This window comes from Siphateles boraxobius, unplaced genomic scaffold (genome assembly GCF_051911475.1).
Source record: "Siphateles boraxobius isolate OS27281-9 unplaced genomic scaffold, OSU_SipBor_1 6, whole genome shotgun sequence".
In the NCBI taxonomy this organism is placed as follows: Eukaryota; Metazoa; Chordata; class Actinopteri; order Cypriniformes; family Leuciscidae; genus Siphateles; species Siphateles boraxobius.
In genome coordinates this window covers 11,468,071-11,484,982 of record NW_027509186.1, presented here as the reverse complement: position 1 = coordinate 11,484,982, position 16,912 = coordinate 11,468,071, and the positions used below count along the sequence as shown (strand labels likewise).

General features: G+C 37.9%; 1 protein-coding gene across 1 annotated transcript in view; it reads right to left on the bottom strand.

Annotated features, from left to right (window-relative positions):
* Positions 1-10,775: 10,775 nt before the first annotated feature.
* atp1b3b (ATPase Na+/K+ transporting subunit beta 3b) overlaps positions 10,776-16,912 on the bottom strand; it is a 31,329-nt gene continuing 25,192 nt past the window's right edge. Inside the window, exons 5-7 of the mRNA XM_077207687.1 lie at positions 16,659-16,709; positions 13,275-13,367; positions 10,776-11,754 (exon numbers count right to left, since the gene is read on the bottom strand). Coding sequence (XP_077063802.1) covers positions 11,587-11,754; positions 13,275-13,367; positions 16,659-16,709 — 312 coding nt within the window. The 3' untranslated portion in view covers positions 10,776-11,586. The remainder of the gene's footprint in view (positions 11,755-13,274; positions 13,368-16,658; positions 16,710-16,912) is intronic.

Genomic DNA, 16,912 nt, shown 5'->3' with positions numbered 1-16,912 from the left:
CGGCTCCAGCTCAGAGCTCGTCACTCCAGCTCGGCTCGTCGACCAGACGGCTCCACTTTGGCTCCTCCCTCCCTCTGTTCCACCTGGGACCATCTTCCTCACAGCTCCACCGGGCTCCCTCGTCCCTCTTTGGTCTGACGTCGCTCTGCCTGTGCCATGGATTTCCGGGCCTTCAGCTACGCTTCATCCATCCACTCCTTCGGCTCCATCGGGCTCCACCTTCTCTCCGGCTCTGCCTTGGTCCTCAGTCACACCGGCTTTGCATCTACCCACCATCATCGCCACCTTGGTTTCTCCCACCACCATCGCCTCATGTCTCCTGCCCTTCGCCAGCCCCTCGTCCTCCTCCAGAGCCCCTGTCCTCCCTCCCTCACTCTTCAGTTTGGACTATTATCAGCGCGAGGACGTGTCTTCTAGGAGGGGGGAGCTAATGTAACAGTTATGTTACAGTATGAAGGACCAATGCTTCATTGTTTAATGGACAATTAATTTTGGACAAATCATGGACAAATGCTTCATAAAATCTTCTGAAGGACCAATGCTTGTCTTAATAGTTTCCATTCATCTTAATACAATTGAGACATTAATATCATTTATAAAATGTTGAAATTCACATGTAAATCAGGGACTTTCAAACAAAACACCATGGTTTTTTGAAACCGAAGAAAATATTTGTCCAAAGCATTTTAAGCATCACCGTAGTTTTCTTCGGTTTCATTACCATGGTGTTTTGTTTGAAAGTCCCTGATTTACATGTGAATTTCAACATTTTATTAGTGATATTAATGTCTCAATATTAAGATGAATGGAAACTATTAAGACAAGCATTGGTCCTTCATAAGATTTTTAGGCATAAAGTTTAATAAGTTGCACAATGGAACATTTGAGGCACCTTTAGATGTTACACCATAAGCTTTGCCCTAGATCACACCTTCAAATTATTTTGTGCACCTATAAATAACTTGAAGGTGAAACACATCTTTTCATTGGCTTAATACCAAAAACATGTGGCAAGCAAATTGCTGTCCTGTCAATTATTCAGCTGCTCTTGTATTAAAAGATCTATTATTCAAGAGGAAGAAAACCTGCCTGAAAGAGTTGTAAATTACTCTTGCAAATCAAATACGGGTGCCTTTCATCATAAAGACCAAGACAGAACACCTGTTCATTCATTAATGCTGAAATCACCTGTCACAATAGGGCACCTTAGACGCTTTGATCTAAAATTATTGGTTTCTTGATGCTCAGTTTTCTGTGTTAACCATCTCAAAAAACTGGAGGAAGCTCAATATAATGATTTTGAAGTGATTATGAATCTATAAAGCTTCAGTTTCTATTAAATAATAATGTGCACTTGTATAACCATCTACATTCGGGTCGTGCTCATATAACTGCTAATACATCACCACCTTGTGGTAACCAGAAGAGTTACATTACCAACCTCTCACAATGAGCTGAAGATTTTGCCAAGACATTTTTTTTACGTACTATATATTTTACAAGTATTTTAATTAGACCTATAGAGAACTTTCACTTTATTGACTATATTTAACTGTATTGTTTTTTATAAACGACTATTTATAAATCACAAGAGAGCTGTGCTAATATGGACATTTACATTTAGACTAGCCTTGCTCTCATACGTAGGGTTAGGGTTTTGAACAAACTTTGTAACTTGTCAGAACTTTGTTCTTTGTGAGTGATACCACAAATCGTGCAGTTGAGGTGAGCTATTACCTTTCTCAGTGATTAGACTTTTCGACTGACTAAATAATAACAGTTTATTAGATTTGCACTACATTTTACTCAGAAAGTCTAGGTTGTATTTTATGCTTTCCTTCCTAGCTTTGCAAAACTGTTCCAAGGCCAGTAATAAGTTAACTTGTCCTTGATTATGTGAACACTTTTATAAATAGTTCTCAGCAAGGGGGATATCATATCTACACTGTACTTTATATTAAGATTACTGCGTTCAAGTCCTGGGAAGTTCGTATTTACAAGTTAGGAAATTGTAAGATGTAAGGTGCGTTCAAGACACATTCGTCGAAGCAAGATGGTGGTGTACCTTCTCTTATCTACACAAAAATACAAGGTTTCTAAACTCTTCTTCAAGAAAATGAAGAAAGAATGTTCTTCAGGTTTGTCTTTCATATAATAATTAATTTATGAAGCCACGGTTATCTTTATCGTTTGGTGTTGTCACGGGCTGGCTGAAACAGGCACGGGAAGCAGGATCAAAATACAGCAGTCTTTATTTAACTAGAAGAACAACTAACAGGATCAGAAGAACAGGATCAGAACAACCAGGTATAAGCGACAATGACCTACCAAGAACAGATTGAAACACAGGGCTTAAATACAGAGGGAACAGATAAGTGAAACAAGACACAGCTGGGGCAAATGAACTGATAATGAAGGTTAACAGGTGAATAAACTAAACACTAAGGAGGAGCTGGAAACTAGAAACAGGACTGAACCAAATACACAAAGAACGGGGAAAAAACAGGACATACATATGACAGGAGACAAGACGCGACCTCGCGCAATATAACATCATTAAGAAATGACATTCTTAACTCTATTGGAGTTAGACAACACGTGTCAGGACCTACTCATTGTCGTAATCATACCCTAGATCTAATATTATCACATGGAATCAATGTTGATGCTGTTGAAATTCTGCAGCAGAGCGACGACATCTCAAATCAATATCTAGTAAATTACATTTAGCCAAGGCTGCAAAGCCACCTCCGTGTTACAAGTATGTTAGACATATCACTTCTGCCACTAATGATTGCTTTATCAATAATCTTCCTAATCAGTTTCATCGTCTCAGCATCCCGGATAGCTTAGAAGAACTTGATATTGCAACAGAAACTTTTAACTCTCTCCTTTCCAGCACTTTAGACACAGTTGCTCCGTTGCACTTAAAGAAGATTAAAGAAAATAGTCCAACGCCGTGGTACAACGAGCACACCCGGGCCCTTAAGAGAGCAGCCAGAAAAATGGAGCGCAACTGGAAGAAAACAAAACTAGAGGTATTTCGGATTTCATGGAAGGAGAGCTCGATTGCTTACAGAGAGGCATTAAAAGCTGCTAGATCTGCTTATTTTTCAACCCTATTAAAAGAAAATAAACATAATCCAAGGTATTTATTTGAAAAAGTGGCTACACTAACGAAAAAGAAAGCTTCAAGCCCAGAAGTTTCCAAAAAACACAGCAGTAATGACTTTATGAACTTCTTCACTTATAAGATTGATAATATTAGGGACAAAATTATAACTATGCAACTGTCTACTACAGCATCACATCAGGGAGTGCATTATAGTCTCCCTGAGGTAAAATTTGATTCATTCATTGCCATAGGAGAGGAAGAATTTTGCAAACTCGTTAATTCATCTAAATAGACATCATGTATGTTAGACCCTATACCGACTAAACTACTGAAAGAGATGCTTCCAGAAGTCATAGATCCTATTCTTAACATCATTAATTCGTCTTTGTCTCTAGGATACGTACCAAAAACCTTTAAGCTGGCTATGATTAAACCGCTTGTTAAAAAAACGCAACTTGATCCTACAGAATTAGTCAATTACAGGCCGATCTCAAATCTACCTTTTCTGTCAAAGATACTAAAAAAGGCAGTATCCTCACAACTGTGTTCCTTTCTTGAAAGAAATGGTATCTGCGAAGATTTCCAGTCAGGATTTAGACCGCACCATAGCACTGAGACAGCTCTCATTAGAGTCACAAATGATTTGCTCTTATCATCCGATCGTGGTTGTATCTCTCTATTAGTGTTACTTCATCTTAGTGCTGCATTTGACACCATTGACCACAACATTCTCTTAAATAGACTAGAAAACTATGTTGGCATTAGTGGAATTGCATTAGCATGGTTTAAATCATATTTATCTGACCGCTATCAGTTTGTAGCAGTAAATGAAGAGATGTCTTATCAATCACAAGTTCAGTATGGAGTACCACAAGGCTCAGTTCTAGGACCGCTGCTGTTCACTCTGTACATGCTATCTTTAGGAGATATCATTAGGAAACATGGAATTAGCTTTCACTGTTTTGCTGATGATACTCAGCTCTATATTTCTTCCAAACCTAACGAAACTCACCAATTCACAAAATTATCGGAATGCATAGTTGATTTCAAAAATTGGATGACTAGTAATTTCCTACTACTAAATTCTGAAAAAACAGAGATTCTAATTATTGGACAAAAAACTTCCAGACGTAATAACCTAGAATACGTCTAACACTTGATGGCTGCTCTGTTAAGTCTTCGTCGTCAGTTAGGAACCTGGGTGTGCTCTTTGATACCAATCTTTCATTTGAAAGTCACGTGTCTAGTGTCTGTAAAACCGCATTTTTCCATCTTAAAAATATATCTAAATTATGTCATATGCTCTCATTGACAAATGCGGAACAACTAGTTAATGCGTTCATGACATCAAGGCTAGATTATTGTAATGCTCTACTGGGTAGTTGCCCTGCACGCTTAATAAACAAACTACAGCTAGTTCAAAACGCAGCCGCTAGAGTTCTTACCAGAACCAGGAAGTACGACCATATTAGCACGGTTCTGTCAACACTGCATTGGCTCCCTATTAAACATCGTATAAATTTTGCACTAAATGGTTTAGCTCCCCAGTACTTGAGCGAGCTCTTAAGGCATTATAGTCCTTCACGTCTATTGCGATCTCAAAGTTCTGGCCAGTTGATAATACCTAGAATATCTAAATCGACTGCTGGCGGTAGATCCTTTTCCTATTTAGCACCAAAACTTTGGAACAATCTTCCCAACATTGTCCGGGAAGCAGACACAGTCTGTCAGTTCACAGCTAGACTAAAAACACATCTCTTTGACCTAGCATTCACATAACACTCTATAGACTTCTATAATTCAATATTAGGCTGCTTAGATTAGATCAGCCGGAACTGGGAACACTTCCCTTAAATCCTGATCTACTCATTACATCATAAGTAATGTTTATCCCGAGGTTATCCCATAAGTTTATCCCGAGGTTTTCCCGCAGCCTGCCGGATCCATGCCGTTTCCAGATCTGACGAAGGAGTTTCGCCTGGACCTGATGACAATGCAGTGCTGAAGTGGCAACTAGCCTCTCCCTATGGAGGATCCCTATACCACTCTACAAATAAAGCGTTGTGTAATTTTTCGGTTCACGTACCTACCCAAAGTGATAAGATAAAATAAAATTCTGCATCAAAATTTATAGACAAGACAAGTAGTTTGTTTAGGCATGGTTTGTTACGGCCTGGTGCAGGTGGCCAGGGCGGAGCAGGACGTGCAGGCGGCCAGGGCGGTCAAGTCCCTTTGGGTGGCCATGTCAGTGAAGACCATTTCACTGCCATGGCCGGGATCTTTCACACACCAGACGGGACCAGCAGTGGAGGCAATGCGGGAAGAGACTCTGGCCTGGGGATGAACACCGGAGAGGTGACGTGTAGATAAGATGTTGACATGGCGTTCCACGGGAGGAAGCTCTCAAGACATCTGGAGAGTGCCTCTCTCCAGTCCAGACCAGAGAGGTTTGGAAGCTCCCTCGGGTTAACTGTCTTAGCCCCCAGTCGGTAACACGCCTTTATTGCCTTGTCACTCAGAGTGCAGGGCTCGTAATTATAACTTGTAAACTCGTCATTTCTGAGACCTCCGCCGAACATCTCAGAGTAGAACGTCCTGTGTTGTCATCTTGTAATTAGTTACGGCATGGCATGAATGCAGCATCAGCTTCATAGCTTCTTATAGAGTCCCATTAAACAAAGACAGTCATTCTGCATGCCAAGCCAACAATTACATAGCATGCAAGATACTAATTTAATTTAGAAGGGATTGCATAATTGCAATGGGGAGGTCTTGCGTAATTTACATTGAAATCAACAGAAAAGAGGACAGCACCAATAAGATTAGCATTGAAGGCACCAAAGGAGTTTTTTTCTGTAAGTGACCATGCTGTTGGAGGCCTTAAAGCTCTCAATAAGTAATAGTGGCAGGGAGAGTTGGTACTATACTGATGCCAGCACACATCAAACAGACACTTTTCCCTGCAGCTCAGCTTGATACGAGAAGATAAATCCAAACTTATCCTTCTGTCTGCACATAGAAAGTGATCTGTCCTCTCTCACAGTCCAGAAAGACTCCTACCACTGCGGGTGAGTAGTGATGTCAGCACTAACCGTGAACTGCTGAAAGCCTCATTCAAACGCCCTTCCCTAAACCCAATAATCCAATCCTCGTTCGGGTTTAGGGCCCACTGTGCTTCCCAACATGGTATATAAAGAATTTACCCTCAGGTATCAATAATGCCTTCCTGTTTGCTTATTTTTCTGTCAATGTGAACAGTTTCATTCTTTTTCTATTTCGTCTGTATATGAGCAGAATGAACAAACCAATATTGATTTGAGTTGTAATGCCTGAATTAATATTGGCATGTCAGTCAAATTAATGGAGTTCTTTAGCTCTTTTTTCGCATTTACATAAAAATCACTATCCAAACTTAAATGGTTGTAATTCAAGAATGCTTTGGAATATTGACCTATGGTTGGTCTTGTTTTAAAGAAGATATTTTCCAGATTATTGTAGAAGAGTAGAAATTATTAAAAATGAAAGAGAAAAAAGTTATATAAGTTTGAGTTTATGGACATGTGCAATGTAAAAATATAATTATTAATATTTTATATAAAATATATACATTACAAAATATATTTTACTCTAAAACTGCAAGAAATTGAAAGCCAAAAATCTGAACAAGTTGTGTTCCAAGACACAAAAAAATCAAGATTTTATTCGGGCGCAGTACCAAACTTTTTCACTAGGTGAACACCAGACTCCATTACTGCCCACATAAGGGCGCCTCCATTTTCATATATGTTTTGAGTGATCTGGACCATGTATTTCCATAATTTTCATACAATTTATGAAGTAGACATCCTATTAAGAAGTAGTATGGGTGGTTTGGCAGTATTTGATTTGAATTCAACCTCTAATAAATGCATAAAAAGACCACATATGTGCGTTATAGCTTGCAGCCGCATCACAAATCGAGAATCCATAATATTTTCTTTTTATTTACAACATTTTCAGACCTTTTGTTCTCATAAAATGGAATTGGTGTTATCTTTTGAACTCTTGGCATGAAAACAAACGGAGGTTTCTACCAATCTTTCATGATTTTTCATGTTTATTGCTATTTCAAAATAAAGGCCTAACTACTCCTAATGAATATGAAATATTCTTGTTTCAAATTGATAAATTACTGCTCCTCTGTAATTTATTTTAGAAAACAGCCACCAAATATGAAAACTAGAGATTTTAAGCTGATATATAGTTTGTCAATATTACTTTAGGTTTTTACTAAGATATTATTGTTTTAAATATATAATGGCAAACATCCCACCCGTGGGACCGAGCAGATTGTCAAATTGTCTGAGACATTTTTTGTTATTTAAAAAGTTTTGAGACATTTCCATCCACCTATTTTTAGGCGCATTAGCTACTTTGACAATGGACATGTTTGTCTACAAGAAAGTGTCACATTTTGACAGTTTGCCTTTACAGGATAGGAAAGTGGAGAACATGGAAAGAGATGGAATGTGATATTATTATTATTATTATTATTTTAATTGAAAGTCTGTGTCTGGAACAGTGGTAAACAATAAAATGTGTAAATTCAGTCCCCGGGACATGAAAGTGTCTGTGTCAAATCTACCGTTCCGAGTTGCAGACTTGATTACAAAATAATCACACACAGGTGGAAGGAATCAGAACATAACCAGACAATGAATCATGGGAAATGCAGTTCGTTATAAGATCAAGGAGACAGGAGGAGTGCCCTCTGTTGGCTATCGTCGACACTCACAGTCTGAAGTTAAAGTCGCCCATGCCCATAATCAATAGTTTTATCCCTTAAAAATCATCTTTGATCACCAAAATAACATATTTAGACGTTTTCTTCTTCAAAAAATTATTCATGCCTTAAAATACCTTGAATGTAACTGTACACCCTTGCCTCATTTAGTATACACGGTTTTATGAATATGCAAATTGGCCCCGTCTCCACTCAATCACACCAGCTAAGAGATCACGTTGTTGACGATCACACGTTGACCTGATTGGTTACAAGGGAGTTTGTGACGTCAGAAACACCAGCGATTTCATACCGTGTTTTTAAGACTGTCTTTGGTTCACTGCAGTTTTAAGGAGAAAATACTCAGCAATGTTGACTTATGAATTTGCACATGGTTTGTCTTAAAGCATATCAAAAACACCACATGGACATATAAAGAACATTAATAGCATGATTTTCTCCACAGGGGAACTTTAAAGAAACAACCACGTATAAAAATAAGTAATCCTAAAAAGGCTCAAAACAAATTTAAGGTACAATTTTGCACTCCTCATGTTCTAATACAGGGCGCTGCTGTTCAGAATTGATTGGTCAGTTGTTTTTTATTAATGTGTAAAATAAAGCCTGTGGTAAACATAACTTCAATATACAATGATGGTTTTTTTTGTTCAACAACAAAAATTACAAAGAGTCAAAGCATGAGTCAAGTTATGTTTACCACAGGCTTTTCTTTTTAACCAAAAATAAAAAAAAACCCCAAAAAAACATTGGAAAATCTCAAAGGAACCAGCTGCAAATTTTTCAATCAAGTCTCTTCAGAAAATCTTGGATTAAACCATTCAATTCACATGGATTCATTTTATGATCTCTTTATGAACTTTTTGAAGCATCAAAGTGGTAGTTGCCTAGACTGTCAATGGAGGGACAGAAAGCTCTCAGTTCATCAAAAAGATCTTCATCTGTGTTCCGAAGATGAACGAAAGTCGTACGGGTTTGGAAAGACATGAGGGTGAGTAATTAATGACATAATTTAAATTTTTGGGTGAACTATCCCTTTTGGGAATCAGTTCAGATGGCCCAATGGTTCCTAACGAAACGAAAGTTCAGATGTTTTTTCTAATGGCTGGTAAAGCTTTCTGAGTCATGATGAATGTTTATCATGTGGTCCAAAACCTAAAGAAAGAATTGACATGATGGTTCTACGTCTGTGCTGAGCAGGACCAGCTTTCTCATAATACACCGAGACTGGTTCCAGGTCAGAGGTCAGGTTCCTGCAGGGCAAAAGCTCATTTATCAACACACTCTCCAGCCACTTCTTCTCTCAAGCCCCGATTTCTGCTCTTGACCCTGAGTGTTAATGCTTCTGTTATCAAGAGCAAGGCAGATCTGAGGCCTGAAACACAAGTGTCGACACACACACACACACAGCAGTCACATGCTGGAGGTTTGTACCGTAGATAGTGGCAGAAGTGTCAGTTCAAGTCAGGTCACAAAGTGTTAGCCTATAGCCTAACTTTTCTCATGATGTAGTAACATCTTGCTTATGCCACTGTTGTTGTCGTTTTTATAGTTATATTCATTGAAGATTTCATGCATTTCTGCCTGTTTGTTTGCTCCTTTAATCTAAATATTGTACAGATCTTGTGGTCTTTGTCTTGAGACCACATGGTCTTAATTGGGTTTTCATGCAGAGACTTGAGTCTGGCCACTTTATTTCAGTAAACTACATTTCTCCCATCCATCTCCATACATGATCATGGAGCTCCACCACAGGAACCATCAGCTTCTTGGTCACCACACTTACCAAGGCCCTTCTCCATAGATTCCTCAGTTCAGGTCCAGGAGTTCAAGTCTTCTTCCATTAAGGATTATGGAGGCTACATTGTTCTGTGAACCTTCAATGCAGCAGAATGATTTTGTATTCTTCCTCAGATCGGTGTCTTGATGCAATCCCGGCACTGAGCTCTACATTCAGTTCGTTTTACCTCATGGCGTGGTTTTTGCCCTGATGTTGAAAAAAAAAACACGAAGGGGTACGAATACCTTTGCAATGCACTATATTTAAAATCCCCGTTCCAGTTTTAGTTTGAGAAAACCCTTCTCACAGAATCATGTAATACGCATGACAGCCGCTAGAGGGCAGAATTATAACGTGTTTCTGTCACTATCATTTTTAAACAGGTGACCGCAAGAATTTTTTATTTTTTAGTCTGATGGCAATTTGTAACTATTCTACGTTTTGGCGAATTTGTGGCCAATTTGTCTGAATTTAAGCAGTACAGAGAAATATTAGTGTGATAAACAGTATAATGTATTGTATGACGAAAACCACTTCATTGAATAACCAATTATATGATGATACACCCAACTATATGACAATTGTAAAGGATTAAACATTTAAACAGTGATTTATTTCTGTTGCTGTTAAAAGTACATTTGAACAAATAATCTGTTTTCTCATTGGTAGCAGATTATTCTGTAAAGGTTGCCATCTCATGTTGGATTTTAATATTTCATATTTATGAATTATGAGCAGTTATACACTACTGATCAAGTTTAGGGTAAGTGATATACATTTTTTTTTTTAATAATACTTTTATTCTGCAAGGACGCATTAACTTGATCAAAAGTGACAACCCATTATAAAAACACTCTTAAAAAACTTTCTAGGCCTATTATTCAAAGAATCCTCAAAATCAAAAATGGCTTTTTTTCAATTATATATTTTATCACTCCGTGATAGCAGGATTAATTTACAACTTTTATCAACTTGACAATGTATTTTTAACTTGAAGTGTTAAAATTCTAAAGTCTATTATTTGCGGTTATGAATTTCCACAACTTCCACAAGTTGGCGTATTCAGCAGCTCTATGAAGAAAATACAGCAAAAACAAACCTTTGTTTAAAATCACTTTTATTTCAAGATTTTTAAACTCCTACAGATCGTAAGGCATCTGCACAAAGAACAGTTTCTGCAGAGGTTTTTAAAAAAAATCACTTCCCTCAGATGGTGGACGGGTTTTCAAACAAGGTTTGATATAGATGTTATTTTTGGTGTTTTCCCTTTAATTTGTTTTAAATTTCTCAATAATCTTAAATTACAGCTATTATATAATTTCATACTCTTGATTTCTTACAGCAGTCAGACAAAGTGAGAGCGATGACGGAGGAAAAAGTGGTTAAAATCCATTAAATATGTACATAGAGGCTTCACATCACACACACACACACACACACACATGGCAGGCTAAACAGTACTATGAGGGGAGCACATCATGTGTTGATGCATCTATTTACAGGTCCCTATACTTACTACACGATGACACTAGGTTCTCTCTTACGGGGAGGCGTCGGGAGGAGGATCAATGTGACTTGTTTTTTACCTTTGCATTTCCAGTGGGGTGTTTTTGGATAAAAGGGTGGTTCTGATGAAGAATAAGTCCTAAAACCTTAAATAACGTCACACATACGCACTTTCCCAACCCTGACCCATCCGTAACGCAGGGCCAGTGAAGGTCTGCATGCATCGAACTACACTGGAATCCAGGACGAGTTTTAAACCGGACCCGAGATGAGCATTCGCACTACGACCCAGATTTTAACTCGCAGGACGCCACATAGGGGACGAGGTGTACGTGATAAACATGAGAAGGGACGGGGTTTGAGTGAGAGGAACTGACATCGTGTGTCTCCGGGGATTGGCCCAGGCTACTTGGACACGTTGATCCGGAAGGTGACCCGGCCCATGAACTTGTCGCGCTCGTCGTTGTTGATCAGGTCCGTTCCCTCCACCTTGCACTCGATGACGAGCTCAGAGTTGTAGTCTTCCTCAGCCAGCAGAAGCTTCACGGCTACAACGGGCTGGACGTAGCTCGCCTGGTGGAGACCGGAGAGAACGCAAGCGGAAAACCACACAAATCAGAGACATACAGTAAGAAACCCTGCAATAATTACATATGGACACCAATAATAATAATAAAACATTTTTTGGTTCAAGATAAAACTTTCCTAGAACTTGTTCTTGTGCTCGATCATGTAAAGAAGATGCTATTAAATATCCTGGTGTATGGCTTGATTCTGAACCAAATCAAATCACATGATCATGTTTTACACAAAGTCAACTTTGGAATTAGTATTTTATATCAATCATTTAATAGTGTTCGTAGAAAACTATTATTTTTTCGACCCCATCTAAAACAATACATTGTACCTTTTTCTTTAAATTATCAAGTTAGGCATTCTTCCCAGATGTATTTCCTTGTTCCTCATGCACACACACACACACACACACACACACACACATTATAGATCCTGTACATCATTTCAGTTGTTTAAACAATCTTTGTCATCTTATTTTACGTTTTTTTTTTGGTTGTTATTTATTTATTTATTGTTTTATACCTGATATTCATTTACACCTGATCATTATATTTTGTTGTACATTTATTATTGACTATTCTGGTAACTTGGTGGTGTAATATTTTTCAGTATTGTTTTTTTGTTTGTTTTGTTGTTTGTTTATGTCCTGATAATTTTGGTTTTTGTTTCTGTTATTGCGTTGTGATTGTGTTGTGTTGTATGTTAGGACCCCCTTGAAAATGAGACACTACATCTCAAGGGGTTAATCCTAATAAATAGACTAAATTCTCATATTTATATTTTTGTTTGATACATGTGTAAAACGTGAATACATTGTTTTTTAAATATTTGGGTTTAATACTTAAAAATGACTTATCCCATTAACAGCACGATCAAAATACCAATCATTAAATATTATTTTATTTTAAATGTATATTTTATTTATTTTCTGCACATAGAATATACATATTATAAATTACACTTTAAAATTTAAATACTTTTAAATATGCATTTCATATTATAGATTTATTTTCCATATATCAAATATACAAAGAATTGATTAAAGAATAAAATATAAATATGCCAATTATATACATTTCTACACATAATATATACATTTTAAAATATTCTTGTGTGTAGAAATGTGTGTATGTATTTTTAAATAATTGTATATATATTTCATACATAAAAAAACAAGGTCTTATTTTTACGTCTCCCATTAAAGGCACAATCAGACCAGTTAATTTAAAATGTATTTTATATTACATATTTTTTATACGTCTATAATTTCATATATTACACTTTAAAATGCATTTTAAATATTTATTTTATATGAAAGATGTATACATTTTCTATACATCAAATAATTCATTTTCAATCATAATAAAAATTAATTAAAATAATTTATATTTTTTTGTAAATATGTAATATTTATATTTTATACATGTAATATTTTTCACATTATTTATTCTGACAATGGTCACCACTATATTGTGCATCTCCACATTTAAACACTGATCTCGCTGCACTGTACTCACATGTAATTTCTTGCCATAATAGGGGTAGTAACTCTTGTCCAGAATGCCCTCGGGTGGGAAGTACTGCATCTGCAGGGGAGTTTCTCTCTGGACCTGGAGACACGACCACAAAGGGTGAGATCACACATTGCTGCACTTCATGGACTATGTGTCATGTGACTCATGGGCAGTTGCCAGTAGCAACAGACTGCCCTCACATCACTCAAACTGATGACAAGGAATAATAAGACGCCCCTTCAAATGCACAAAGACATCAGATATTTCATAAAGCATGTTACACACACAACAACAACCTTTCATACAATACAGACAGAATTTTGCATCATGTACTGTATATGAACGCATGAATCCATAACTCTCAGCTCGCAGTCCATCACAGTCTATATCCAGCAGTAGCATGAGACAACAAAACTGTTTCAGGAACAGTTGTAAGTTTCTGATCCTAATGTGCATTCAGTAACCGCTTCATCTTTCATTAAGTGAACCGATTGAGATGATATGCTGGAAGCCGCGAGCTTTTGAAATGGCTGTGTATCTAGAGAAAGGTCAAAGTGATGCATGCTTGCTGACAGCGTAAGTCCAATGAAAAAGAAGATCATAAAAACACTAAAAGAAGGTGTTAAGTCAGTCATTTTAAAGCATCAAAAGACTACAGACCATGATTCATGATTTAATAATCAAATTCAAATAAAGAATGTAATTATTAAGAATCAGCACAGAAGCTCAAAAACTGCAGCGTTTCATTCGTTGCTTTCACACAAACTGCTTTTGCTGTAAATATACAGCATTCATTCAACGCAAACTAAAATTGTTACAGAAATTCACTTTACTCCTGTTCGATACTTCAATTATGTAAGAATAATCTGTTCACAATTTATTAATGATACTTTCACTATACTTTCACAATAGCTGTTTTAATGCAAATTGGATGATAAAGGGTGGTATCAAAATGTGTAAAACACCACACAGTTGCTTGTGCGCTAACAGACGTGGTATTATCACTGGATAAGTTAAAATCAAAAACGCAAATCGCTTTTCTTGTGTGAAAGTCCCGTTGAAACATTGCAAGGACTTTAGGACATTGCAAGGAAGTTTGTTTAGTAAGAAATGGCAAGATAGAAACAGCAAAATCCATCAGCATAATTTTGCAAAAGCGTTAAAAGTTCAGAGGACAGAGAGTTCCTCACACTTCCTTGTGTCCGTGTATACCTTCAAGGGTCACACGGGTGAGAGCTCTCAGAGAAGTCACGAGGTACAAGAATGACTAAATGATAAGGGCAGTAAAGAAGTTCTCATGGGAGTCGAGTCAAAAACATGGTCTGATAGGAACGGCACACATCTGCAGCAAAAACTACGCCAAGGAAGCAAACAAGTGTTTGAAATGGGTCCAACATTGCATAACTCGTGCCTGATATCGGTTAGATGTTTGTGGACGTGTTCATAAGAATTCGTAAGAGGTATCTGAGGTCAAAAGGCAATGTTTTGCAAGGGAAAAAAATATTACTATGTCAATAAAATCAATTGGAATACCTGGAAAAAACATGAATTTGACCCAAACACATTTCACTTATGTGTGGTGGATTCCCAATAGCAACTGTTTACACCTGATATGGTGATCCAAAAATAAGTGCTCAATAAGCACTTGTAATGTAAACATTAATGTGGCCTGAACAACCCTAAAGAGCTGTCACGTTTACAAGGTAACCGGCTGCTACAGTGAATAGTGATGATTTTGCCTGGTTCATGGCATCAAGATATTTTGAGTTTGGTGTGAGTACTTCGTAGCAAGTAGACAGGATATTGTCAATGCAAAACAAACTGTTTGTTCGTTTACATGTCATAATTTGGTCCCTTCCAATACGAGTTGGTCCTTTCTGACCAGAATACGATGTCAAGTGTAGAAAACCTTCTGCTAATAGTCCTTAATATGCTCGTTGCGTTGCCATACCTTGGACCAGCGGTGTCTAATCCTACTGGAGGATCAGGATTACTTCAGGATCACTAGAAACTCCCAGGCAGGAGCTGAACTCTGCAGAAATGCGGCCCTTGTGGAGCATGATGACCCCTTGTCCAAAGTATGGCTAAGCAAGACCACCTAACATGCTACCCTTACACCGAATTGGGGTTGCCTGATAAGTCAGCGCTAAAAGAAAACAACTGACAGATTGGAAATGTCTTCACTGTGCCCGAAAATTCCTCGAGTCAGTTCACTAGTGTAATAGTGTAAGCTTCTGTTGTTCTACGTCACACGAATCGCACACATGACCAGCGTCGGCCAATAGTGAGCCTACTTGTGACATAGCTCTACACGATCACACTACGTTAACCGACTCGAGGCCCAGAGAGAAGGAAATGAATAGTTCAAATAAAGTCGTTATTTATGTTTGTTTTTGCGCACAAAAAGTATTCTCGTCGCTTGATGAACTTAAGATTGAGCCACTGTAGTCACTTGGACTATTTTAACAATGTCTTTAATAACTTTTCGGGGCCGGCAAGTTTCATCCCTTCGAAGCCTATGGAGGAGTGATCCAGCTCTCAGATTTACTCAAAAATATCTTAATTCGTGTTCCGAAAGATGAACGAAGGTCTTACGGGGTTGGAACAACACGAGGGTGAGTAAATACTGACAAAATTTTCATTTTTGGGTGAACTATCCCTTTAATATCAGGAATAATCAGGGGTGCCTATGGTGTGGAAGTATCCACCTATAGGGTTGTTCTACCAAGACACTATGCCTTTCATTCTCAATGGCTGGGGGATCTGAAGGTATACATCATTTCTAGAAAGAAGGCAGTTAAAAGCACCATAATCAAAGCAGTACAGGAGAGAGGCAGCAAAGAGATGGAAAAGGACCAGGATAAGGACCCTGGGGATAAAATGGGGGGAGGAAGGGAGGGGGGCCCGACATCTTACCCACCATTAATACTGCTGGCCCTATAGGCAGCGTGGAGAGAGACCAGATACAAACAGATGTGTGAAAACCCAAGATGGAAACAAGCACATTAATTCAGACTCGCACCATCATGATACACTCATCCTGACATCGTCGTCACTGTGATTCTGCCAAATAAGACATGTTCCTGGATCAACTTATTTTGTTGATCATTGAACAACTTTTCTGTCTGAAAAATGAAGCCGCATCCTACCCCTAAACCTAACCCGACCCATAACTTCTCCCAAAAATCAGAGGGAAATGATAGGTGAATAACACTGATGTAGAAGCATAGGCCTACTTATACCTTGACATAAACTGTAAACTTGTCCCTCATAACTGATTGGTCGATTGGAATGTTGTTCCAGGAACATGTTGTATTTGGTGAAATCACGTTACACATAATATTGTACACATTTAAGCTAGTACACAATGTGTGATGTAGGAATTACCTTGGCTGCGCAGCTGATACGTGGGTCTCCTTTTGGCCTAAGCCCAATAACCTGCAAAGGATAAGGAACATATGCACTGAACAAACATCCTTAGATAATGATCCGACTAATTCCACAACAGCATAACGCTTCAGTTGACGAACAAATGAAATGCAGAAATTTATAAACAAGCCAGGTCTCATCCTTCAAAGGGCAAGTGTTGAATTTCTGAGATGCAATTACAACACAACACAAAGGCCTGTTTGGAAGTTTTT